The sequence below is a fragment of the Heterocephalus glaber genome, unplaced genomic scaffold, assembly GCF_053883595.1.
Source record: "Heterocephalus glaber isolate CG9 unplaced genomic scaffold, H.glaber_assembly_v1.0 deba00000943, whole genome shotgun sequence".
Taxonomy (NCBI): domain Eukaryota; kingdom Metazoa; phylum Chordata; class Mammalia; order Rodentia; family Bathyergidae; genus Heterocephalus; species Heterocephalus glaber.
The window spans coordinates 12,486,708-12,514,624 of NW_028258175.1; the positions used below are offsets into that span (position 1 = coordinate 12,486,708).

Genomic DNA, 27,917 nt, shown 5'->3' on the forward strand with positions numbered 1-27,917 from the left:
CATCTAAATTTGTACTCCCTTTGAGCCCCACCTTGCTACTCTGCTTTCTGTGATCTTTCTCTTTTCCAGATTTTGCAATGGGTCTCCAATGAAAATAGTGTGGCCAGATCTTTTATAGATGAAAGAATATGGTAATTTGAGACTCAGGTTTTATCCATCTTGATGCACACCCTGTCTGCATATTTGAAGTTCTTACATATATTGAGTTCTTAGCCCATTTCTATTGTGTCAATATGAAAATTATTTAAACAGTCTAATCTCTGAAAAGTTTAGTTCTGGGTTGAGGTTTCTGATACTCCATTAGAATGTCTGGGAGAAACTTTGACAGGGGCACATGTGCTGATTGGCAGAATAAAACCCAAATTTTCTAGAACAAACAGATTTCTAAACATTGTGAATTACTTCTTTCATATTTATCTTAATATCCTTGCAAAAAAGGATGTTGAATTCTTGTTAGAAGTATTCCTTTAGAGGTTAATGTTGCTATTCACATCATGCACGGTATGTCTGGGACTTTCACTCTTCTAATTAGATGAGTAGAAGCATACAAATATGATCACCAGTACCATACAGAATTAATATATATTTAACTGAAAAGAAATCATCCTGTAGCTTTTTTCCTAAAAAGATTGATTGGATTTCTTGCTTGTCTTTATTCTTTGAAGAAATGTGAGGAAAAATGAAAATGTAGCATAAATGTTCCCCAGCCGCAGCTTTATGAAACCGGAGATAGTGTTTATCCATTAGGTTTAAAGAAATCAGAGTGCGTTGTTTTTGAAGGACTTAGGTTAGTATTCTACTAAAAATAGTATTGTATCATTGTTTGAACTATCAATAGCATTATATACGTATAGTCCATTTGAGAATACTGGAACTCTAACTTATGGTTAATAATAAAGGGTGTTTGTGTGAAGTAAATTCACTTTTAAAAGTTTTGTAGAAGCCCTTTTTTAAAAAGCAGCTTATCTATATATAATTCTAGTATTCTCTTAATTTTTATTATAATCTTTTTTAGGGGGAGGTGCTGGGGATCAAACTTGGGACCTTGCGCTTGTGAGGCAGGTGGCAGAACCACTGAGCTAAATCCCCACCTATTATAATCTTGTTGAGGTTGTAAAAAATTGTATCATTATTGATTTTGTCCCTGCTGTGTTTTTCTGTCTTTCTGCCCTCCCTTCCTTCCTTCCTTCCTTCCTTCCTTCCTTCCTTCCTTCCTTCCTTCCTTCCTCTCTCTCTCTCTTTCTTTCTCTCTCTCTCTCTTTCTTCTTTCTCCTTCCTTCCTTCCTTCCTTCCTTTCCTCAGTACTGGGGATTGAACCCATGACCATTGCATTGAACTAAAACTGATGTCTTTTTTTTCTTTTTGGACACTGGGTCTCATTGAGTTGCTTTGACTGGGCTCCAGCTTGAGATCCTCCTGCTCAGCCTCCCAGAGTGCTGGAAATTACAGACCTGCACTACCATACCTGGCTTTAAGTTAATCTTTTTAATTGATGTCATATTGTATACATTTATAGGGTACAATGTAATGTTTTAATATGTGTACACAATGTATATAATATGGAAAGAGTAAAGCTAATTACTATACCCAGACCTTTCTTAATTTTGTGGTGAGAGTTTTGAAGTATACTTATTTTGAAATGTACAGTGCTAGTTTGGTTTAAAAAAATTTTTTTTGGTGCATTAAAGGGGATTGAACTCAGGGCCTTTGGACTGAGCTACATCCCCACCCCTTATTTTTTGTTTTGAGACAGAGTCTCAGTTACCTAGTTGCCCAGGATAGGCTTGAACCTGCTATCCTTCTGCCTCAGCCTCCCTGAGTGCTGAGATTGCAGGCTTGCGTCATGCCCAGTATACAATACGTAATTGACTGTAGTCATCTTGCTGTGCAGTTACAATAGAGCTGGGAAGTTATTCCTTCTCTCTGTGTGAAACTTGTATGTTCTTTCATCAATAGTTTGAAATTTCTCCCTACTTGTCTACTTGCTGCCGGGTGTAGTGGCATGCACCTGTAATCTCAGCACTTGGGAGAGCTGAGGCAGGCCATCACCATGAGTTGGAAGCCAGCCTGAGCTCCGTAGAGAGTTCAAGACCGGCCTGAATTACAACATGAGACTGTCTTTAAAAAAAAAAACAAAAAAAACCCCCTACTTGCTGGCTTAGCATTGGTGAAATTAGAAACAATTAGGATATTTTTTAGTTGCTCTTTCAGGTGTATTTAGTTTATTGGAATGTGGACATGTTTTTGTATTGATCCTTCACAGATACTTAGGAGAGGTGGGAGTCATGAAAATAACAGTGGGCTAGGAATGGGAAAACAAATCTTTTATTTTTGGTACCGGGGATGGGACTGAGTGCTGGGATTACAGGTGCACACACCATACGTGGCTGTTTTTTTTTTTTCCTCAGAAAGTTTTAGAAGTTACTATGCACACATAAACATTTTTTCTCTTCTCAGGATGAGAGTGTGTAATTAAGAAAAATTTCATAAAACTTGTGTCAGATCTTAAAGGAATGGATGGCACATGACATTCCTATTGCCTATGTGCGTACTTGAAAAAAAATATGGTGTGTGGTGCCGGGGATTTAGCTCACTGGTGAGTTTAATCCCTGGTCCCCCCCCCCCCCAATGGTGTGAATAGAATTAATTGCTCTCTAACATAAAGGTTCTATCTCTACATTTCCTAATGTACTTGCATTAAGCTATTTGGCTAAAAGGGAATTTCTGCATAAATCTGCACCATTCCCCCCTCATCTCTTGTATTTTGCTTAACTTTATTTTCAGTTAGAATTTAAGAAATAGTGGCTGAATGTTGAATTTTTTTCTCCTGTAGTCGAGTGTGTCTGTATGTGTTTTAATTTAATTTTATTGTAGTAAAGGATTAAGGAGAATGCCAGAATTATGGAAAGGGGTTATACAGAGAAAAACAGACTGGACAGTGACAGTGATGTCACCTGTGCTGGGGCCAGGAGGACCGACTGACCTCTCTCTGTCCAGGGTGAGGTCCTTAGGGAGGTACTGTTAGAACAAAAGTGCTTCCATATAATAGAACTCGAATCTGATTAGAGTGTGTTTTGTATAAAATTAGTTAAAAAAAAGGATGGTATTTGTATAGACTTTGTAGCCTGCCCCCCTCTTAAACCCAAGGCCTTTGTACTGAGCTCCATCTCCAGCCCTTTTCTGGTTTTTAATTTGAGACCTGTCTTTGCACAGTGCCAGGGTCTCACTAAGTCTCTTAAGTTGCCAAGGCTGGGCTTGATTTTGGGATCCTCTTTTCTCAGGCTCTCCAGAGTGCTGGGATTACAAATGTGTATCACCACACCTAACTTTAATATTTTTAATTTATGTAGTAATTGTACACATTAGGGGTACGATGTAATATTTTGATCTATGTGTGCAATGTATAATGTGGAAGGATAAAATCAAGCTAATTAAACATCCATACCTTTCTTATTTAATATTGTGATGAGAGTTTTTGAAATGTATTGAATTATGGCTTATTTTGAAGTATCCTTTTTTTTTTGCACAGTACTGGGGATCAAAGTCAGTCTTTGCAACTGAGCTACATCCCTAAACCTTTGTTTTTTTGGGGGGGGGTACTGGGGATTGAACTCGGGTCCTTGTGCTTGCGAAGCAGGCAGCGGGGATCGAACTTGGGTCCTTGTGTTTTTGCAGCAGGCGGCGAAACCACTGAGCTAAATCCCCAGCTTTTTTTTTTTTTTTTTAATTTTGTGACAGAGTCTTGCCAAGTTGCCTCTTTGCTCAGGCTGGACTTGAATGTGCTATTTTTTTGCCTCAGCACTCCCAGAGTGCTAGGATTACAGGTATGTGCCACCATGCCCAGTTTGGACCTAATAGGTTTAAGGTGATTTATTTGATGATTTTGAAGTGTTTCAGAGCTTTCTTCACTTAATCTTAGCCAAAAGGCCAAGAAGTGATTTTCAGAGCTTTCTTAAACTTAATGCTAGATATTACGGCTACTGCTGAGCACAGTGAGAGTACCATTTCCTGGCCCTGATTGCTGCTTACTAGTATTTTTCAGTAGCTACCAAAAACTGCCTTTAGTTAATACAGTTGTAAGAGTAGTGGCTATGCTAAAAAGCCGTCTTCTGAAGCTGGTTGATTTATGGCATCATACCTTTTGCAATTTGAGATCATTTTATTTTTAAGCAGTAGAAAATGCCTATTTCAGGAACACCTCTGCAAAAGAGGTGCCAGTGCCTAAGTAGGAGGGTTTACCATATATATTTTATCTGATTGCAGGTAGCATGTTTCTTTATGAAGTTATTGTTTGACAGTGATTCTATAAATGTGTTTCCTGTCCCAGAATACCTAAGGGAATATGTTCTGCAGGAGCCACTGAGAATTTTGAAAGGAATCGAAGTCCATTTAAAAATTCACTTGTTGTCTCAGTATTATTATGTTGGCACAGTTAGAAATTGAACCAAGGTGTTTTAGGTTCTTCTTGAAGTGTATTTGTTTTTTGAGTATTGGGGTCATATGTGTAATCTGAAAATGTTCTTTAGACTATTTCTGGTAACATCTTCCTCTTTGTAGAGAGTCATTGGTGTGGAAAACAAAACTCAATAAGTGCCTTTTCATGTTTGCCATTACGTTAAAAGATGTGATGCACGTTAAGGGGTATAAAGGTATTTGCGAGGTAGAATATTGTCTCCTGGTGTTCAGCATTTATAGAGTATACTTTTCTTTATTGTGACAATAATGTCTAACTTGATTAAGTTTTTTTTAAAGGCATGGATAAGGGCCGTGGATTTAGCTCAGTGGTGACGCTGCCTGCCTCGCAAGCACAAGGTCCTGAGTTCGATCCCCGGTACCAAAAAAAATTAAAAAATAAAAAATAAATAAAAGCACAGATATCCAAATTATATAATATTTGTTTTTCTTAATGTGTTACAAATGAGTTATGACATCATTTTTATTGACTAGTCTCACCTATTTAAAATAGTGGTAATAATGTTATATGTTACAGAGCATATTTATTTTTAGGAAACCAGAGTGTATTTTAGGATTATTTTTCAAGGGAAGATTTAAAGTATGTAATTGTTAGAGAATCTTGTAAATATGTTGGTCCCTTGAGGATGTGCTTCAGTTTATTGGCTGGAGGAACTTTATCAGAATAACTGTATAGTCATTATTTGTGTATTTTCAGAACTTGTAAGATATGGTCGTACACATCTCTTATATTAATAAAACATCACCTGTCTTTTCACTAATTACAGAGGCCCAGTCTGGTTTAGAAGTTCATCTTGTAGGATTCTCTAGTGTGTGATCATTAATTTCTCTGACTGAAAGGACTGTTTGGCTTTTAACTGGAGACCCTTGAGGAGGGTGGAGGGTGCATTTCTTTGTGGACTTTGAATCTTTTTTTGTCTTTATACTGAGGTAGTCACAGAGTAAGAAATTGCCTTTCAATCTTGGCAATTTCCCAGGCCAAATGGGATTTTTCTAGAGTGCTTCTAGACTTGATGAAAAAAGAGGATAAGCATGGAAATGGGAGCTGAAACCAGGTCTTTTTTGGGGTAAAAATAAAGGCATGGAAAAAGCCAAATCAGTGTGTTCGGTTGCCTGTAAGTGAACAATTAGATAGCATAAACAAAATTATTTTTGTTAAAAGAACACTGAATTCACATTTATATTAAAGAGTAAAAACAGGTTTTATACTTGCCATTATTCTCAGTACCTAGTAAGATGAACTTAGACATTTGAGGTACAGAATCTTAGAATACTTAAATGCTTAAATTAACAGCACATTCGATGCCTCTATCTCAGCTCATGCTATTGGTAATTTTACCAGTCTAGTGCTTTGGCTCTATTTTAATTTTTTGGATTATCTCAGTGGTCAGGCAATGTGAATTTAGTCAGAATTTTAGAAGCCATCAAAATAGACAATAAAATATTAAGAACTTGAATTTTTCTTTTTAAAAAAGTAGAGTGGTGTATAGACTTTTTTTTTTAGGCATTGACAAAAAGTTGCTGTTGTGTTAAAAATTTAGAAGTTTTTACTATTAGTGTAGGTGACAGTTTATGTTTCTTTCTCTACCTTGCCTGGGTTGATCCTTTCCAAGCCTTAACATTTCTGCCTGTCTTATGCCTGATTAATTAATCCAGACGCCAGCAGTCTTTGGTTTCATTGGTAGCACAGTGATGTTAAGCCACTGGTACATTTTTGCTTTTCCATTTAGAGTGGCTAAATATGGCTGGGATGAAATGCTGGATTATCAAAAATAAATGGTCTTTTTACTTACACCTTTACTGTAAAGATAGATATTTATTTTATTTTACTTATTTTTTGTGGTACTGGGAATGATATCCAGGGCATACTGGGCAAGTGTTTACCATTAAGCTGCACTCCCACCTAAAAAAGATATTTCTTTTAAAAGTCAAGCGTATTGCGGTATGAATTACATGTTGCAGAGTTTTCAGTTTTGTTGAGTTTGTATAGTAGTGTAACCACTGCCACTACAGCGAAGCTGTAGTCATTCCCCTAAAATATCCTTGTGTCCTTTCATAGTCAGTTTGTACCCCTAGGCCTTGGTAACCACTGTTTTTTTTCTCCCAGTACCAGTGATGGCAAATCTTTTAGAGCTTTCAATGATAGAAACAGCCTGCAGCAGCACCTGTGCCATAGGTTTATCACCACTGCCCAATTCTGTGTATTTATTTATTTATTTATTTAGGTACTGGGGATAGAACTCAGGACCTTGCGCTTGTGAGGTAGGCGGCAGCACCACTGAGCTAAACCCCCGCCGCAATCCCTGCTGCTATTTTTATATTTTTTAAGACTATAAAGAAGGGTTTTTTATTGTGGTAAAATGTACCCCTTTTTTTGGTTCATACTTTTTTTTTTTTTTCTTTTGGTACTGGGGATCGAACTCAGGACCTTGCGCTTTTGAGGCAGGCGGTGGAACCACTGAGCTAAATCCCCAGCCCCAAGTACCCTTTGTTTTGGACACAGGGTCTCACTTGAACTCAGTGTATACCCCAGGCTGGCCTTGAACTTGTATCTATCCTTTTGCTTCAGCCTTCCAAGTGCTGGAATTACAGGCATGCGTCACCACGCCCAGCAAAAATTTACCATTTTACAATTCGTTGTATTAAGTATATTTGTGATGTTGTGTAATCATCATTACTATCTAATTTCAGAACTTTTCCCATCATTCCAAATGAAGCCCCATACTCGATTAAGTTATTCCTCCTGCTCTCCCTTTCTCCCAACTCCTGAGAACCACAATCTTACTTTCTCTTTGCATTTGCTTGTTCATGTAAATGGAAACATATAATACGTGGCTGTTTGGATCTGGCTTTCTTTACTGAGTCTGCTGTTTTCCGGGTTCATCCGTGTTGTAGCTTATGTCAAGACTTTATTTCTTTTTGTGGTAAAATAATACTCCCCTGTATAGATACACTACATTTGTTTATCCATTCTTTAATGGACATTTGGGTTTTTATCTGTTGACTAATGTGACTAGTGTGATGAAGATTTGTATACAAGTTTCTGTTTGAATACCTGTTTGCAGTTCTTTTGTGCACTTACTTAGGAATAGATGTGTTTTGTTGTTAAGCTCTTTGGTAATTCTGTGTTTGATAATTCTGTGAGCTTTTTGAAGGATAGCCAAACTGCTTTTTAAAGTGGCTGTATGTACCATTTTACATTCACACCAGCAGTGTATGAGGGCTTTGATTTCCTTCATATCCTTACCAAAACCTTTCCATATTTCAAAAATTTCATATTTTAAGTTATGACTTACTGTGTGTGAAGTGGATTCTCCTTGTGGTTTTGTATTTCTTTAATCATTATGTTGAAGATCTTTTCAGGTGCTTATTTGCCTTTTTTTTGAGAAATGGCAATTCACGTCTTTTGCTATTTTAAAATTTGGTTGTCTTTTTGTTGTATTCTTTATACTTTGGATATTAAACCCTTATAAGATATGATTTGCAAATATTTTCTCTGATTTTGTGAGTTGTCTTTTCGCTTTCTTGATAGTGTCCTTTGCATTGAAATAAGGTTTAAAAATGGATATTAAATAGATTTTAAAAACTCAGAATGCTTTTAAATATATTGATGAGGCTACCCCTTTGTATTTTTAGCCTCTTATTTTTGGGTTCAGAAAAGTGACTCGAGTGAGTAGATTAAATTTTAGTTAGGGAAGTTTTTAAAAGCCAAAACTTTAGTCATTTAGCAGTTGTAATGGATTTCGGGTCACCATTACCTTCTCCCTCCCCCCCCCCTTCTTTTGGTACCAGAGTATTGGGATTAAAGGTGTTTGCCACCTTTGGCCACTCAAACGACCACCATCTTCTATCTCCTCCCCTCCCTTCTCCATGTAGCAACCACTCTGTTGTCTTCTCTCCAAAAGGTGAGTGATAAAAGATAGTGCCCCTGCCTTCACTAGAAACATGTTAAGCAAGTAAGCAAATTCATGCTACTAAAGTGTGAACTAGGGTGGGACATACTTTGAGTGCCATAAGAGTCTGAAGAATCACAGATAATTTTCTACCCTTTATTGGAAATAAACAATAGGAAGTAATTTGTATGTTTCTAGATTTTAAGCCCTGTATAGGGCTGGAACCATCTTAGTTCATTCGTCTTTTGGAGTCTTTAGCTCTTAGTGTTCTTATAGTAAATGGTCAAGAAAATATTGTCCTCTCTGTCCCCCTGTGCTTGGAATTGAACCCAAGACCTCATGCATGCGAGATTCTGCCGCTGAGCCTACATCCTGCCCTAAAATATTGACAATTTTTTTTTTTTGGTACTGGGGATTGAACTTGGGTCCTTGCACTTGTGAAGCAGGCGGCGGAACCACTGAGCTAAATCCCCAGCCCAGTATTGATGATTTTAATAGAAAATTTTGGAGAGAGAGTTTTGGAGAGAGAGTATGGGTTGCAAGTTGATCTTGTAGAAAAGTTAGGGGACTGAACTCCAAAGTCAGAGAAAGTGATAACAGCCAATCATTTAGTCACCAGGTAATTACATATGCCAGCTAGGCAACAAAATATAATAAGAAGCCAGCTTATAGGGTCCAACCCTTCTGGTACTGTATTTTCAGTCTCTCAGCAGAACACAGTTTAATAAGCATTTCAAATGATTGAAGAACTAAAGGAAACTTTTAGGCTCCCTGGTTCTATATGCCTAGAGGAGACTCCTAGAAGCCTTGGAATCAGCAGCTTTGCAAATGAAAGTTGAGGCTTGAGGGGTAAAGAGAAAACTAGGGTGAGGGGCAAGGACAAGGCTATTTCAGACAGGCAGGAGCTAAGCAAGGTGATTGTTTCTAGGTACTGAAAAGTTAGAATACATGGGACATTGAGTTTAAAGGGATGATGGAGACTTAGCTGAAAAGGAAGCTAAGTGTATAGAATAAGAGCCATGGGAGCAAAGGAGCCCAGTACAGTTGCTATGTTGGAGAACATTGACATTAGAATTTTAGAACGTTCTTATTTTCATGAAGACGGGTCTACTGTCTTGTCCAGGCTGGCTCTGACTTCCTCAGCTCAAGTGATTTTTCCTGCCTCTTCTGAATAGCTCCGAGTAGCTGGGGCTGCAGGTATGTACCACTGTGCCTGGCTTGAGGTCATTGTTTAAACTGTTGGGTTTATGGATCTAGACCTCAGTGGACATCATTGATGGATAAGCATAGTAGGTAAATACTGCCATGAGAATGGATTGAAGGGGACAGGACAGATGAGGTGAATCTCTAGAGGGCCTAAGACTGGGTTTTGAGAAACTGTGTTTGCCAGCTTTGTAGAGGAACCTGTGAGAGAGGCCTGAGAAAGTTGGACCAGGAAGGGGGAAATCCAGTTACTTTTCATATTCTTAGGACCTGAGCGTGAGGGTTATTATAAAAAAGAATTTTTTTTTTCTTTACCAGGGATTGAACCCAGCACTGAGTTGCCAGGCTGGCCTCTAACTTGTGATCCTCCAGCTTCAGCCTCCCAGAGTGCTGGGATTACAGATCTGCAGCATCATGCTTGGCCTGTAATATATATATATATATATATATATATATATATATTTTAGGTAGGATCTCACTATGTAGTTCAGGCTGTCCCTGAACTCCATACATAACCCAGTTTGGCCTTGAACTTCAGGCGATCTTCCTGCCTCAGCCTCCCAAGTACTGGGATTACAGACATGCACCACCATGTGCGGCTTAGTTTGTAAATTTTTGAGAGGGTTTTTTGTTTTTCATTCAGCGTACATTGTGCCTCTGCAAATCACTTATGCAGGGCAAAACTCCACAGCCCTACTCAGCAGCCCTGTGAAAGCTGCTGAGAGGATGAGTAGATGGAAGCCTTAAATATATGTTGGGTTTAGCAACCTGGAGTAATGGTGAGATTTACCAAGAGTCATGGGGCAGAAGTTGGCTCAGTATGGGTTGAGGAGCTAGAAGAGGTGCAGAGATGAGAGTACAGAATATACAGAGCTATAGGAGTTTAACTACAAAGAGCAAAGGCAGATTGGTGAGGAGCATGTGGACTTGTAGACTTCTGTTTTGCTATGTATGTATTTCTCTATGTATGTGTGTGTGTATATATATATGTATATATATATGTATATATATATTGTATTTTTAAGTGGAAGACATTAGGCAATTTTACATGGTTAAGAGGAGGATGTAGCTATTAGAAAAGTAGACTCCACAGGTGGAAGTCTTTGAAAAGACGTGGAGTCCTAGGAAATCAAGACCAACAGTTAGGTGTGGATATGTTATTGGCAGGCTGAGTGTTGTTAGAAGGATGTTTTGAAATTTGAAGAGAACGGGAAAGGAAGGTCTAGTTAGTGAGTGTGTGTCAGGAGTGCATTAGAAGACCCGGGAATGTGGTGCTTACTAATGGGTGATTGATAATTGGTTCTGTCTGGGATTTGGGTGTTCCCACATTGGTATAGGGAAGTTCTTAAATGGAGGCTAAGGGGGTTGGCAGGATGTTATTGAAATAAGACCCCAAAGTCCATTGTGGTTAAAGAAGAAGTGAAGGAAGAAGGGACCATCTGGTTTGATAGAGTGTCATAGGAATTAAAGTTACTAAAACAAAACCAGCTTTACAGTGCTATTGAAATAGTGTAAGGTGAACTGGAAAGAAACCCAAACTCATGGTATTTTAGAGACAAGACCAAGAGTGCAGTTCCTACCTTGGCAGAAGCAGTTGGGAGCAGACCCTAAATTGCAGTTGGGGGTTGAAAAGTGAGTGAAGACAGGAAGAAGACAGATTTTTAAAGAAATTCGGCTGTGATAAGTATGGACAGTTAGGATAATTGAAGAAAAAGGGAGCTAAGTTTTTTTAATGGGAAAGATTTGAGAGTGCTTATGTGTTGATATGATGGGTAGTACTTAAGTGGGAGATTTTGCAGCATCCAGAAGAGTAAAGGCATACCTTGAGTAAAAGGTATAATTGAGTAGAGGGATCTAGGTCACTTCTGTAGGTAGGTAGTTCTATTGTGCAAGGACGTGCAGTTGTAGGTGAGTTTGGTTTATTGGAAAGAAGTTAGCAGGCAGTGGTATAGCTGGCAACCTTAGTTTAGTCATGGAACCTCAGTTACCTGTAAAATGGTAAGTAACTAAAGGGCTGGTGCTAAAGATGAAATGAGATAGTAAAGGTATGTAAACTACTTGGCTAATTTTTCTGTAAGTACTTTGTAGGAGCTAAAAAATGTTAGCTCTTGTTATTGTAGTGCTGTTGAAAAGTATTTTCATTTCCTAGGAAAATAAGATCATTCATTGATAGTGGTAGGAGAAGGAGGAGGGTGCAGAAAGTTTAACATGTATTTTGGAAAGGAAAGAACCTTGCTTGGCTGGGGAAAGGGGGCAGCATTGAAGGCCTTGTTCCAGGCAAACAAAAGGAGGATGAGTGAGGCATCTGCCTTTTCAGAAGGCAGCAAAGGTTGGAATGTAATGCAATATCCTCTTACAGTTATTGGCTTTGTTTCTCCTTCTGGTTACCTTGATTAGAGGTATGTTAATAGGAAGTATTTGAGATCCCTTGAAAGGGAAATTAATTGTGATGATGTCAGATCTTTACTATGTTTGCTGAAGCTAATATTAATAAACAAAATTTGCAACTTCTGAAATTTTAGGTTAGAGCACACACAGTGATTGATTGATTTGCAGTACTGGGAACTGAACTTGGGTTCTTTGTGCTGAGCTACATACCCAGCCCTCTTTATTTTGAGACAGGGTCTTGCTAAGTTGCTCAGACTGGGTTTGAACTTGCAAACTTCTTCCCTTGTTCTACCACTCATTGCAAGTTTGGGAGTTCCCAAGACCACTCTTAGGTTGAATAATTTGCCAGAAGAGCTCATTGAAAGTGTTCATGGTTACAATTTGTAGTCATTAAAGGATTCAGATTAAAATTAGTCAGATTTGTAAGGGCACATAGAGCAAACTTCAGGACAACGGAGCTTACAATTATCCTTTCCCCGCAGAATCATGAACAGTGTTATTATCCTGTTGGTATTGATTTGTGTGACAGTACTTATGGGATGTTGCCAGCCCAGGTGCTTGCTCCATCATTTGTGTCCCAAGATTTTATTGAGATCCCCTGGCCAACTTGCACATACAGTTAACCTTAGTGTTCGGTATCTGGAGGCCTAGTTGATCAGTATGCCACAATGCTCCCAGCATAAGTGGCATTGTTAATTTTTTGGTGTGGCCCAAGCCTCCAAGTGAACAAGGATATACACACTAGACATGACATTCCAGGGGTTTAGAGATTATTTTCCAGAAGACTCAGGTAAAAACCAGAACTCTTTCTGAGAAAAGTAAAACTCTTTATAATTTCACAATAATTAAATACATTTTTCATCAACTTACAGTGGCTATTTAGTTGTTTGATTTACAATTAAAAGTTAACAAAGAACCTATAAATTGATGAAGATTTGTACGATAGTTACTTAATATGTAGGTAGCTAAGGACGTTTCACCAGGAAATTAATATTAATTTTATATTTTAATACTGTAAAACTGATGCAGGCTCGTTTGTAATTTTGACGTGAAATCATTAAATTGTTTTATTAAATGTGATCCTAATGTGTTCTATGAGAAGAGTTTTGCATAATAAAGTCTTTGAGGCTCCCAAATGAATTTTTAGCCCTAGACTCAAAGCTGTTTCTAATGTAAAAGTGGTGCGCTCAAGGCTCAAGGCTATGCATAGTTTCATCCTTTCTGTTATCCCTCATGAAATCATGTTTGAATCCAGGTGAGTAAGAGACGTTACAGGGATAATATTGGATTTATTTATTTATTTATTACTGGTACTGGGGATCGAACTCAGGACCTTGTGCTGGTGAGGCAGGCGTGGTGCTACTGAACTAAATCCCCAGCCCCTATTGGATTTATCTTTAGAAGGTAAATCATTTTCGAGAAGTATTAACTGTTAATGTAAGAAACGTTGAGCATGTCCTACATCTACTTTGTGGCAGTGACACTGTCTTTGAGTACCATTGCTTTATAGAATAAAAATATTTCTACCTCATTGGCTTTAGTACAGATTTCATTTCCTGGATTCTATCTTTTACAAACTAGATCTCACCAAAAGTGCAAAATCCCTTAGTAAGCCTAAGTGAAAGCAACTTGAAGAGTTATGATGTTTATTTTGGTTGCACTTCGAGGTGTGGTGTTTGCATCAAGTCGTTTTTGGGTACCTTGTGAAAGTGCCTCTTGTTATGGAATCCCCTGACTTTACACTTTCCAGAGATGGCTTTTTGGAGATTGGTGATTTGCTTTCTAATGCTTATACGAACCGGACCCTAAGACCATTTAGCCAGGAGACACTGTCCCCTAACATGTGGTGCATTGTGGATGTGTGAGGTATGAGGATTTGGGTCATTCAAAACGAATGACTTCAATTTACTACTTTTTCTGTCTGTTAAGTATAGGTAACAAAAATGAGTAGTAACTATATTTGCATGTGATTTGTGTGTTATAATTAACATTCTCTTAGGCACCAAATTTTTTTCAGTTGCCACCTTAAGGTTCTTCATCCTCTAAGGCACAGAGTAACTTTTCATCTCAATTTTTGCTTCAGCATATGGACCCAAGGGGGCCCTAGTTCAGCTAAAAGCACCTAACCCATAAATGATATTTGCTTCATGTTTGAACAACAAATGTTTTAACCCACTGTCTTCACTAATATTGTAACTGCTGTCTTACAGATTGACTTGATGCAAAACATCACAAAGGCTCCATATTATACAGTATGCGATTTTTGAGGTACGAGCTTTAGAAACTTACCTCTCATATGGCATGTACATCAGACTTTAACTTCAGTTTGATCACTTTGGGGAAATTTATGCATTTCTTCTTTTTTTTCGTTCCATAATATTTTTAGAGTATTAAAGGGGCTGTGGAGGTATTTTTGGATCCTTGCTAGGATTCTTAGCCTTAACAGATAGATTTTTTTTCCCCACTAAATTGAGACACTAATTCTAGCAGATGATAGCTTTTTCAGCCCTTCTAACTAACTAGCCTAACATTTATGCCTGCCTCTTAGAGTTCAAATCTACATTTTCTATTTTGTGCCTTTGATTGCCTCATTTTAAATCCTCATTTTCATTCTTGAACAGTTTCCTACTTACTGGACTGGAATGATCTTGGTGCTAACAGCCTAACATTGATAGTATTTGAGACTTCAGCAGTTTAGATGCTAAAAAAATAAAGACTTCATATAAAAGCTGAGCCATTTTGTGCTTTTGGGTTCAGAATACTTACAGCCTTAATTCTGGTTGTAAATGTTTGGGGTTTTTTGGTACCGGGAATTGAACTAGGGACCTTGCACTTGCGAGGCAGGCAGCAGAACCACTGAGCTAAATCCCTGGCCCTTGGTTGTAAATGTTTAGATCAATTTGTGTTAAAAGAACTGGCAGCTAGGAAGTTTTATGGCAGTTCTGAGATTGTAGTGAATTTTTTGGGGGGGAGGGTTTAGTTTTTTTGAGTCAGAGTCTCCCTTTGTAGTTCAGGCTGGCCCTGAACTCACTATGTAGCCCAGGCTAGCTGGCCTCAAACTTGCAGCAATCCTGCCTCAGCCTCCCGAGTGCTGGGATTACGGGCATGCGCCACCACGCCCAGCTGGAGTGAATATTTTGAAAATCCTAATTCTTTGGGGGGAAAAAAATCTCAGTGTTTATGGTTCACAGGATTTAAAAAACCGTGTTTCTAACAAATTTGGAAGTTGCTCCTGGTTTTATAAGTTTAATTTGAAATCAAACGCATCTTAGGAATTTATTGATAGCAATAAATTGCTTAATTTCTTCAGTGAAGAATTTAAAATGAGCTGCTATATAGCGAGTATAAAAATTGATTGTACATTAATTTTCTATTACATTATAAGCCTTGAATTTATTTTGTTTTATGGCTTTACCAACTCTTAATGTGTATCCTGCAAGCTAAGTATTTCTCTTTATTTTTTTACTTTTTTAAGCTAAGTATTTCTTAAGAATTCATTATCTTATTTAAGCCTCACAACAACCATACATGTTAGATAGGAATTATCCCCATTTTATGCAAGAGCCAACCATGGCTTGGAGATTAAATAATTTGTGCAAAAGCACATGTACCTTTTCAGTGCTCAAGCTGGGATTTGAGCCCAGATCTTTTTTTAACCTGTATTCTCTGCTGCCTTATGTTACCACTGTGTCACCAGAAAATGATACAAATATTTAACTCTTAAGAGTAAGGATAGCATACTCACTAGGTAAACATAGTGAAAACAGGAAATGAAGGCATGCTTACATACTAGTAGATAGTTAGCTTTATATTTAAACATCATTTTTTTATTCCATCATTTTCTAATAGGTTATGTTTCCAGGTTGTTTTAGGTGCCATTTATATAGCTAAGTTCAAAACTTGTCAGAAAAGCTCATTAAGTCTCCTTTTCTTCAGTCCTTTTCAGAAAGTGATGTTTTATGTTTATTATAGATGCACATGTAATATGTTATTTTTAGGTATGTGAGGAATGTTTTTCCATTGGTTTTTAAAAATTCTTAAGCTTCATTGATTGCTTATGCATATTGACAGTATACGTAGAAAATAGCCTCATATATTTTTTTCTTGAAATTCCAAAGATTTTATTTTCCCAAGTGTTCAGGAGTACTTAGCTTTGTCTGTGAACAAATAAAGAAGAGCCTTAGATATTGTAGCATATTAGGTTATGGACTTTCAACAAGATTCAGATTTAGAGCCTTTAGAAATGGGCTTTAGGCTTGTGCTAATAAAGAATCCAAGTATAATTTGACCTGTTGTGTGCATTCTATATTAACAATGGTTGCAGTTGGGCGTGGTGGTGCATCCCTGTAATCCCAGCACTTGCAAGGGAGGCTGAGGCAGAAGGATTGTTGATAGTTGGAGGCCAGCCTGGGCTACATAGTGAGTTCAAGGCCAGCCAAGCCAGAACTACATAGTGAGACTCTGTCTCAAACCTCCACCCCTCCAAAATAAAAAAAACAAAACACCCCACAGTGACTGCAGTTAAGTATAGGTCAAAGTGTCCAAGTGATGGACCCTATGCAAAATTTCATGTTTAGTATTTCTGTGCATGGGGCAAATAAGAGGCAGTAAATTCTAAATTAAACATTATACAAGCAGTGCTGTCGTTTCTACACATGTAGAGGGACATAAAATTTGAGGACTAGGTTAGAGTTAAATAGGTTAGTTTTTGCCCTTGCTGGTGTCTTAAACTCAAATGATGATAGGCTCAGATGTTTTCAATACATACAGGAGTGATTTTTTTTTTATAAGGCTGTTATTAGGAGAAAATCAGGAGAGCAACTAATTTGCATTTTTCATATACTACGATAGAATATTTTGTTTTTTCTTAACAGTTTGATTGGTGGTTGGAAGAATAGTACTCATGAGAAATTTTGTAGCTTGATTCTCTGTTTTACTGATGAGAATGTATTAAGGCATGGAATAGATAAGAGCTGATATTTGGATTAGGATGCTGATTTTACCCTGGACTGTACTACTTGTTAATATCTAAGTATCAGGTATTATTCTAAACAGTACTTATATAAACTGGATCACAGGCTTGAGATTCAGTGTTCTTGGGTTTCTGATATCTCACTTTCTTAAAACTTTATTTCCTCATTTTGTAATTTTTTTTTTTGGTACCGGGGATTGAACTCGGGACCTCGAGTTTTCAAGGCAGGTGCCAGAACCACTGAGCTAAATCCCTGGCCCTCTCATTTTGTAATTTTAATTAATACTCTATCTTTAGTGAGTTCTTCAGTATTGCAGTGCATAAACAGTCTTACTTTACAGCTCCTGTAGTCTTTATATCTTATTGAGGTTGCTTTCAAATATTGTTTTCCAGTAAATAAGTAAATTAAGGATTTGGTTAAGAAGTTAGGGCACATTCCCATAGAACAGTATTAAAATACTTTGGTAACGTATTGCTCCTGCCTGACATGGTGCCAGTATTTTTAATTTTTATGACTAGGAAGGCTGATACTGTTTTTAACTCCTTAGCCCTCTGGTGGAGAGAAAGTTTAGTAGGAAGCATTACTTTTAAAAATACTGACATTGGAAGAGAATCTTGGGATTAGAGTGACCAGCTGTCCCATTTTGCCTCGATCAGGAGACTTACAGCGATAAAACCAGTAAAGTCCTGAGCAAAGTCAGATGAGTTGGTCACTCCAATCCTTGTAGTTATTTATATTTCTGAATGAATCTTTAGACTAGGAAAGACTAAGTATCTGGCAATTCATCTATTGACAATCAGTCTCTTTCTGGTTGAAAGATGACTTATTAGACAGTGGAGTGCTTATATATAATAGTAATGATTGAATATAAAAAGTAGGGAGAAGAGGCTTGTATAAAAGAAAGATTTAAGATTTTGGCTATTAAAATATTTGTTTAAAGTTCTAATCCTGTGCTTTTCTCTCTTTACAGAACTGATAGTGCATCAGCTGAACCAGATAATTTAAAATACTCTTCATCTAGAGATAGGGGTGGTTCTTCTTATGGACTGCAACCTTCAAATTCAGCTGTGGTGTCTCGGCAAAGGCATGATGATACCAGAGTCCATGCTGACATACAGAATGACGAAAAGGGTATGTGTGTGTGTTTTTCTTAATGCTGGAGGCATGCTTTTTAACCTACCTGTTTCCCGTTTCTTTTTTCTTTCCCCCAGCTCTTTATTTGTTCTAACATATTTAAAATATGGGTAACAAATGAAATTATTTCTGAATACTTCATAAGTTTACTTAACCACTTTGTTATTTTTTGATACATACAATATTTGCATGCATTGTATATTTGCTAAAAATGTGTGATATTATCACTGAGGCTGAAGTTCCTTCAGACTGCTGTCGTCTAGACTTTAAACAGTCTTAATTTTTAACCAAGTACAAAATCTAACTTAATTTAGTTTTCATGTCTCTTATATTCCAATGGAGGAATCAAAATTATTTCAAGGCAGGCAGTACAAGGAAAAGGTAAGAGAAACAAAGGCTGGTTTTGTTTTGGATGATTAATAAGATTCTGAACTGCCAGGAATTGATAGAGTGAAATAAAGAACTTCAGTAAAATAAGTGTAAATGTTGCTTTTTTTAGGTGGCTACAGTGTCAATGGAGGATCTGGGGAAAATACTTATGGTCGGAAGTCGTTGGGGCAAGAGCTGAGGGTTAACAATGTGACCAGCCCTGAGTTCACCAGTGTTCAGCATGGCAGTCGTGTGTTAGCCATCAAAGACATGAGGAAATCACAGGGTAAGGCTGGGAAAACTTGGAACCAATCACATACACTTCCAAAAAGTCTTCTGTTCCTCTTATTCGGAACGTCTCATTTCTTAACAGTGCTTTGCACAGGCTTTACATTGAGTTATAAAACATGCATGTAAAAGTTTATATTGTTTTTCTGTGAACTCTTTGCCACAAGAAAGATTTAAAAGACTATAAGATCTTAAAGAAAGGGCTTCCCCACTTATTATGGGTACTGAATGGGTAGTGTACCCAGCATGTCCTTTATATACAGTGAGACTTTTCTATACTTACATGTACCCCTACCACTGTCGACCTTATAACCCAAGAGCTGCTGTGTTAAATGCCTTGAAAATTCAAAATTAATTTTATTAGTAAAGCTGAGTATGAAATTGAGATTTTGATTTATATGCTTTGTTGGATATGTAATTTGTGACCCTCTGTCCCACATGTGTGTGTTATATGTCTTGATGAACATCTTTGTACGCACATAGCTTTTTTGGGGATATGACTTTTTTTTTTTTTTGGTACCCGGGATTGAACTCAGGACTTTGCACTTGTGAGGTAGGTGCGGCACCACTGAACTAAATTTTGGATAAATTTTGGATATGACTTTTTTTTGGTACCGAGGATTCAACTCAGGACCTTGTGCTTGTGAGGCAGGCGCCGGAACCACTGAGCTAAATCCCCGACCCCTGGATATGACTTTTAAAAAAATGACTTCTTTTTGGTAAGATTTCAGAAGTGGACTAAGTAAAAGCCTGTGCTCTTGCTTAATAGAGTGATTGTAGCTTTAGACTTCTGTATTCTAGAAGCTAGAAGGTGACTCTAAACTAATTTAGTCCAGTTCCTCTTTCTTACTGGCTCACAGTAAGGCAGTGGCAGAATTATAAATAGAGCAGAGATTCCTTAGCTGATAGCCTAATGACATTTTTGGTGTCCATTCCTACCAAAATACTCCATGAGCCAGAGATTTTAAAATTCTGTTCCTTCCCATAGATGTTGTTTCTTTTGTCATTGGGGTTGTTTTGTAGTTTCCTTTTTTTTTTTTGGTGTTGGGGATTGAACTTAGGACCTTGCGCTTGTGATGCAGGCCGTGGAACCACTGAGCTAAATACCCGGCCCTGTATTTTCCTTTTTTATAGAGGATTGAACTCAGGGCCTTTGCAATGGCTTACTTCTCCAGCCCTTTTTAAAAACATTGAGGCAGGGTCCTACTAAGGCACTGTGTAACTCAGGTTGGTCTCAAATGTTGGTCTCCTGCCTCATTCCCCTGAGTAGCTAGGATTACAGGTGTGTGTCGTTGAGCCTGGCAGTTACCAGTTTTTTTATAATGCCTTAAAAATGAAACTGTCATATACGCTTTGTTGTATTTATTGTTTACGTATTTTTGGCTAGTCATGGTAAATAGCATTGCTTAAAAAATTAAACAATTTAGTCCTTACATGCATTTTTATTAATAGTGTCTAGCACTGTTTGAACATTTGTGCTTCTTGTAATGAAAAAAATAGAAGAAAGGTTCTAGTTTGCCACTTTTCTTGTGGTAGCATACTTTGCGTGTAGTGAATGACATATTTGTGGAATTGAATGTGTGGTCACTAAAACTTAGAAAAATGGTAATTGAGCAAGAGGTTCCCACAGTGGAATACTTATGTGAGAAGTAGAAGCATATCACTTATTTATATCTGATTGGAATTTCATCTGAAAAAATAATTTACCTATACCCATTCTCTTTTTTAGTTTTTATGTTTTTGCTTTTTGAGATGAGTTTTGCTGTTGTTACCAGAGAGGACTCAAATGTGGACTCAAATGATTGTCCCACCTTACATAGTTTCCTATGTAGCTGAGACTACAAGCATGCACCATCTCACCTGACTGCCCATTCTTTTTACCTAGATGTTGAAAAAGAGCTTGGAATGGACCTGAAGAAAATTCTTTCTAAATTTTACTTTTTTCTTCTCTCAGATGGTCCTTTAGAGCTATTCAGTTTGCTTAGGATTTCATAAGTCTAGGGCCAGTCACTCTGTTATGCCTTGGTAGATAGAGATGATCAGAGAAGTGACAGGAGTTCTGTCCATTGTCCGGTGAACTAGGATTTCTATGTACTTAAAAATGTTGGGGCTTTAATCTTTCTGTGCTTATTTATACTCAACAGGCAACAAAATGTTTATATTCACAGAGCGATCGATGTCTTATTCTGATGAGTCTCGATTGTCGAATCTTCTTCGGAGGATCACCCGGGAAGATGACAGAGACCGAAGACTGGCTACTGTAAAGCAGTTGAAAGAATTTATTCAGCAACCAGAAAATAAGCTGGTGAGTACAATATGTTTAGAATTGTTGAAAATGTTTGTGTTTCCATACATAATAAACTGAAATTATCTGGAGTGGTTTAAGAAGGGAAAAATTGCTTCTAAGGAAAAATAGTAGTTATTTCACACTTATTTGGCCTGTATTACAGTGATCCATATTTGGCCTGTATTACAGTGATCCAGAACTCATTGCCCCCTGTGTATAATTTATCTACCCATTGTTAGATTCACATTGGTACCTTCTGTAATAAAGTCCTTTTAATTTTTAGCATATTTTATCTCATGGATAATCCTGCTGTCCTCAGAGTTTTTCTTTTGGTGTTACAGGACAGAGTTTCTGTCTTTAAAATTACATAAAATGGAGGGTCTAGAGTACACATTTTATTCTTTTTTTGGTACTGGGGATCGAACTCAGGACCTTGCGCTTGCGAGGCAGGCGCTGGAACCACTGAGCTAAATCCCCGGCCCCCACAGCGTTATTCTTAAAAGATGAGAATTAATATTTTTATAAATGTTTCTTTTAAAGGTACTAGTTAAACAGTTGGATAATATCTTGGCTGCTGTACATGATGTGCTTAATGAAAGGTAAGTAATAATGGATAAATGTAAATGACTTAACAGTTATACAAGTGATGTACACTTTCTTTGCTTATAAAAATATTTGATATTTTACTAAGTCTTCATGTCTCTTTAATCTGTATTATGTACACATTAATTACTGTTGAATACAAATGGAATCTACTTGATAGGAAATACTTTTTCTTTTTTCTTTCTTTTTTAATGTGTCAATCTAAGTAACTGAACATTGTCTTGTGGAGCAACACAAACTCTTGATGATGAAGGCAGGAATAAATGAATGCAGTTAAACTTAAGGAGTTTTCAGAATTGTTTAGGGAGTGGAGGTGAAAGGGAGCTTCTTTTGAGCTAGAGGGGATTTAAACTATCTCTGGGGCTCTCAGAGGTGTACAGTGATTCCTGAAGAATTCAGTGTTGGAAAGCATGTGAAGCTCTGCAGGTCATAAATCTTACTGTTGTTTGATGGTTTTATTTTATATAGTTACTTATTAATGTTATACTTAATGCTGTTAACCTCAGTTTATGTATTTATTGCCATTTTCTATTTTTTAATACTTAGATTTTGAATATTATATGGAATGTAGTTATCTACTTTGTCTTACCTAATTTCTTTTTGCCCCTTTCTGTGAATCATTTAATTTGAAATGGAATTTTAAGCCTGGATTTTAGCATTTTTGAACCTTTCCTTATTGTTTGTTAATAATTGATTTTTGGGCCGGGGATTTAGCTCAGTGACCTGCCTTGCAAGCGCAAGGTCCTGAGCTCTATCCCGGTACACCCCCCCCCCCCAAATAAATTGATTTTGTAAAAAAAAAATGTAATATCTTACGAAGGTAGTTTTGACCATTGTAGGATAGAGAATACAGTACTTAGGAGTGGGTAAAATTTCAACCTTTTATGTAATTTGAACTTTTAAAAAATCATTTGAAAAGAACATCTGAGACATTCTTTCTTTGTAAGGTGTCATTGTCATCTTTGAAAGCTTTGCCTTTTATGTGTGTGTTTGGTTTTTTTGCATTAAAATAAACACAGCAGCAAATTGCTTCAGGAGTTGAGACAGGAAGGAGCTTGCTGTCTTGGCCTTCTTTGTGCTTCTCTGAGCTATGAGGCTGAGAAGATCTTCAAATGGATTTTTAACAAATTTAGCTCATCTGCAAAAGATGAAGTTAAACTCCTCTACTTATGTGCCACCTACAAAGCACTAGAGACTGTAGGAGAAAAGAAAGCCTTTTCATCCGTAATGCAGGTAAGATGTGGGGGAAAACTGATGTTATACTTGGGAAGATTGTCCTTAACATGTCCTTGGAGGGAAGCTTGAGCAAAGAAAATTTAGGATTGGGTGACTTAGGGATTATCTACTGGTAGTAAATATGATATAAATAAAAGTCTTCTTTTTGAGTACAAGTAAAGAATACATAATAAAGATAGGTATAAGTTTAAAAAGTTTTTTGTTTTCACTTTTCAGAGTTTCCCTTTGGAATTGCTTATTATTAGAGTGATTTGTAGATTTGAAAATAGGAACTCCTCTAGGAGAGATGGGCAGGAGAGGGCTTTCACATATTTTGAGAGAGACAAAAGCTAAAACCACAACTCAGTTTCTAAGTCTTTAGGTTTGGCAGTATGTCAAAAATTTTTAATTTAAGTAATACAAAAAAAATTTATGTATAAATGAGTACCATCTGTACTTAATCTTACTTCACTGTTTGCATCTGAATGAATTGAGAAGTTCATTTCCAATTTAGTAAGATTTCAAGTGAAATCTAGTTGAGGTAATGTTTTGAAATATTAGAATGTTAGCATTTTATAAAAGCTCTAAGGAATGACTACTTTTAAAAGTACGTGTGTAGTAATTGCGGGGGGTGGTACATGTATTTAACACATCTTAATTATTTTTATGGCCCCTTCTCTTCTCCTTCTCTTTATCTCTTGGTCCCTCTCCCATTTACAAAAGATCTATCTCCCTGTGACTCTCCCACTTTGGAAAATGCATTTTCCCCTGTTTATAGAGGTACTTAGAAAATTTTAGGAGAGGTTCTTAGAAAATTTTAGGTAATGACCTAAAGTGAAACAGCATAACATCAAGTTGAGGTTTTGTTTTTTTTTGGAGATAGGCTCTTACTATATAGTTCAGGCTGTCCTTGAACTTGAAGAGATCCTCCTGCTTCAGCTTCCTGAGTGCTGGGATTAAAGGCATGTAGGGCTAATTTTGCATATAGTTTTATATTATGAACATTTCTCTTTTTTGTTTTTGTGGTATTGCAGATTGAACCCAGGGGCGCTCTACCACTGAAGTACATCTCTAGCCCCTTTTTTTTATTTTGAGGTAGGATCTTGCTAAATTGCCCAGGTGGGATTCAAACTTGTGGTTGTCCTGCCTCAGCTCCATAAATGTTGGGATTACAGGTGTCCACCAACCTCTCCTGGCATGAACAGTTCCTATTCTGACAAATTTCAAATCCACAGGAAAATGTATGGACCAGTATAATAATATTCATTTATTCTTCACCTGTATTTATCATTTATTAACTGTGTTTGAGGGAAGTAAGAGGTGCTGGACATTGAAGCCAGGGCCTTGTAAGTGCGCTACCACTGAGCCACGGCCCCAACCCTCACTGATTTAACATTTTGCTACAGTAGTTTTCCTTCTGCAGTACACTGTTTGTTGGGCCATTTGAGGATAAATTATACACATCGTGATGATTTACCCCCTAATACTGCATCTCTTAAGAATAGGCTGTTCAGGGCTGGGATGTAGCTCAGTGGTTTTGGCGCCTGCCTCGCAAGCGCAAGGTCCCGAGTTCGATCCCCAGTACCAAAAAAAAAAAAGAATAGGGTTTTCTTACGTAACAAAATATTATAATCATACCCGAGAAAATGAATTTTAATATTTAATATATATTCCACATTAAAATTTCTTTAATTGTCTATAACATGACTTTTAAATCTCTAAGGCTTCATATCGAAATTCAAACATCTTTGGTGGTGTAACATTTTAATTTCTTTAGAGTAGTTCTCCACACTTTTTTTTTTGTAGCCCTTATTTTGTGGTAAGCTCTACTTTCTGGGTCTGTCGTATTGTTTCTTACTGACTAGAGTCAGTTTAAACATTTTGGGCCCAAGTACTTTATAGGTTCGTTCCTAATATAGTCCCACACGAGCAGGTGGATAATACCAAGTTGTCCCACTCCAGCAGGCAGTATTTGATCACTTGGTTGAGGAAATTATCACTACAGCTTCCCATTTTTGAAGGCTTAGGTTTTCTGCCTTTGGAATTAGTAATGTAGATATACCTCTGGACCTTCTGAATATTGGTTTTCTTTTGTAGTACTGGAGATTGAGTTCGGAGCCTTTGCACTGAGCTACATTGGCTTCCCCATTGTTTTTTTTTTTTTGAGGCAAGGTCTTGCCAAGTTGCTCAGGCTAGGCTCAAATTGTAATCCTACTGCCTCAGCTCTCAGAGTTCAGGGATCATAGGGAATATCCTGGTTTTCACTAGTATTTCACTGAAAAATTTTAGCGTCCATTGATATTCCATGTGGGTATAGATTGCAACATTGGCTGTTACAAAATGGTGGTTTTCTAATTCTAGCATCATATATATATATATCTACCCCCACCGGGGATCCAGCTCAAGCATTTCTTACATTTATAACATTCTTATTTTAAAAAAACCTTTTCTTTGGGGAAGAGGAATGGTGTTTAACAGCTGCAAAATACTTCTCCAGTGATATACCCTGTATTTATTTAAAGAATACAGTCTCTGGGAAACTTCACTTTAAGTTGCCATACATTGTTCTCCTTGAATTTTCAATAAACTTACCATTATTCTTCAAAAAAAAGAATACAGTCTGTCAAGAAAATGTATACTTCAGGGAAAAGAACCTTGTATAAATTTTTTTTTTTGGTACCGGTACCGGGGATCGAACTCGGGACCTTGCACTTGCAAGGCAGGCACTGGAACCACTGAGCTAAATCCCCGGCCCTAAATATTTTAATACTAAATTTTTTTTTTTTTTGGTATTGGGGATTGAACTCCGGTCCTTGCGCTTGTGCAGCAGGTGGCAAAACCACTGAGCTAAATCCCTGGCCCTTTAATACTAAATTTATTGAAACATCATGAGATTAATACAAGTTACCTTTGTCCTCTACAATCACAAGAGATTTCTCAAAATGATGGCTATTAGCTTCCAGAAATTTTTAAGTGCAGCGAACTGCTGAAGTGTGTATACTTTTTTTTTTTTTTTTGCGGACTCTATATATAGTGGCAAGATGAGCTGTATGTTATTTATGTATGATTCTGTCTAATCCTAAGTCATTTTGATTTGAAGCATATAAACTTTGTTCTAAAACATTAATTCAGTAAGTTTGATCTACATTTTTAAGTAAAAATAATTGTGGTATTTTAAAGAAAATAGTGTCATAGACATCTTATTTTTTGTATTTGAAATTTAGTCACAGGACATCAAAGAGAGCACTTAATAACATAAAAGTATGTTACTTAGGGGCTGGGGATTTAACTCAGTGGTTTTGCTGCCTGCTGCGCAAGTGCAGGGACCCAAGTTCGACCCCTGGTACCAGAAAAAAAAAAAAAAAAGTATATTACTTGGACTAATCCAATATTAAAGGAATAATGATAGATGTTAGAGAATGGTATCTGTTTTCAACCTAATAGCTTAATGGAATGAAATGTTTTCAATTTTTTTGAACTAAAACAATATTTACTTTGGTATTATAATCAGTTTTAGATATAGTTTCTAGTAAACAACATGATTCACTTCTTTTTATTCTATTTTGTTAAAGTTTATGATTTGTAACTTTTGTTTTTAAGCTCGTAATGACCAGCCTGCAGTCTATTCTTGAGAATGTGGATACACCAGAATTACTTTGCAAATGTGTTAAGTGCATTCTTTTAGTGGCTCGATGTTACCCTCATATTTTCAGCACTAATTTTAGGGTGAGTTCCCTGTGCTACTTCTCCATTGATAGGGTAAGGGATGGTGTGTGTGTTTGTGTGTGTGTGTGTGTGTGTGTGTGTGTGTGTGTGTGTGTGTGCGCGTGATATCTGGGGAATCAGAAAGCAGTGCTCTGCCCCTTTGAATATCATAGCAATGATTGAGGGTCCAGTGTTGAATGGTGCAGTAATACTGTTTTTATGAAAAATATCAACTACATTTTCCTTTCTGACATTGCAGTAATACCTTAAGATACTTAAGGAAGATAAAATACTTCATCAGTGTCATAAACTCAGTACCTTTATTCTTCTGCGTTCTCCCTCCCTCTTTCTAAATTACTGCAGTGTTAAGCAGGTAAAACAGAAATGAGTTTCCTAGGATCTTTTACTGTAATATGGTCCACAGGTAGAATAGCAGTAAGTAAGACCTTAAAATGATTGGTCTCCTCTCTTTTTGTCTCCATTAAGGATACGGTTGATATATTAGTGGGATGGCACATAGATCATACTCAGAAACCGTCGCTCACACAGCAGGTATCTGGTAAGTTTTTAGCCTATACCAGTCATTTAAAGAATTTTCTGGGCCACCAAAGACCACCTGTTATAATCCAAGAAAACTAATTGCTTTAGGAAAATATACTGGTTTTTATAAATAAATATCACTTGTTAGCTAAATTGGTCTTTTCAGTGGAGAATTACATAGATTGTAGTAGGTAGGGTAAGTACAGATTGTAATGTTGCGTTTGTCAGAAATTCAGTACTGAAGTCATTTGTAGCATGTACTGGTAAGAGAAGATAACATGATGACACTCTGAAATTTAGAGTGGAAAATCCTGTGATTTTTTTTTTTTCTGGTTATTTAAAGAAGAAAAAATACTTTGGCGAGTCATCATAAATGATAAGGAAATATTTTTTAGATTTGTTCATTTTGGATTTAGGTGAATGATAGCACAACTCATAGCATGAACTGGCTGGTTGCAGGTTATTTGTGATACTGGGAATTGAACTGTGTGCCATGTGCATGTTCAGCAAGTGCTCTACTGCTCAGCTATATCCCCAGCTCTTTTTTTCCCCCCAGCTCTTTTATTTTTGAGATGTGGTCTTGTTAAGTTGCCCAGGCTGGCCTTAAACTTGTAATCCTCTTTCCTTAACCTCCTAAGTGCGTGGAAATACAGGTGCATGCCACTAAAGCCAGCCTTCTTTTACCTTATTTGGTGCCGTAATCTTCTGAAAATAGGATTTGCTAGTGAGAATGGTTCTGTCTCATTTCTACTGTGAGGTTGAATGCACATCTTTGTTGGCCTAATGTGACCCTGGGTTAATCAGCCAGGCTGATGGTAGATGGTAGTGTTTGTCTGAATTGTGTGT

At 37.1% G+C, this 27,917-nt stretch overlaps 1 protein-coding gene across 4 annotated transcripts in view; it reads left to right on the forward strand.

Moving 5' to 3' along the window:
* Smg1 (SMG1 nonsense mediated mRNA decay associated PI3K related kinase) overlaps positions 1 to 27,917 on the forward strand; it is a 95,856-nt gene that overhangs the window by 6,666 nt on the left and 61,273 nt on the right. For 2 of the 4 annotated variants that reach the window (XM_004855797.4, XM_021237227.2), the window contains exons 2-8: positions 17,901 to 18,061; positions 18,564 to 18,719; positions 20,890 to 21,026; positions 21,549 to 21,607; positions 22,631 to 22,844; positions 26,427 to 26,552; positions 27,018 to 27,090. In XM_004855797.4, the coding sequence (XP_004855854.1) occupies positions 17,901 to 18,061; positions 18,564 to 18,719; positions 20,890 to 21,026; positions 21,549 to 21,607; positions 22,631 to 22,844; positions 26,427 to 26,552; positions 27,018 to 27,090 (926 nt within the window). Of the gene's footprint in view, positions 1 to 14,167; positions 14,226 to 17,900; positions 18,062 to 18,563; positions 18,720 to 20,889; positions 21,027 to 21,548; positions 21,608 to 22,630; positions 22,845 to 26,426; positions 26,553 to 27,017; positions 27,091 to 27,917 lie in introns of all 4 variants that reach the window. The other 2 variants (XM_013076386.3, XM_021237226.2) reach the window with 2 other exon arrangements.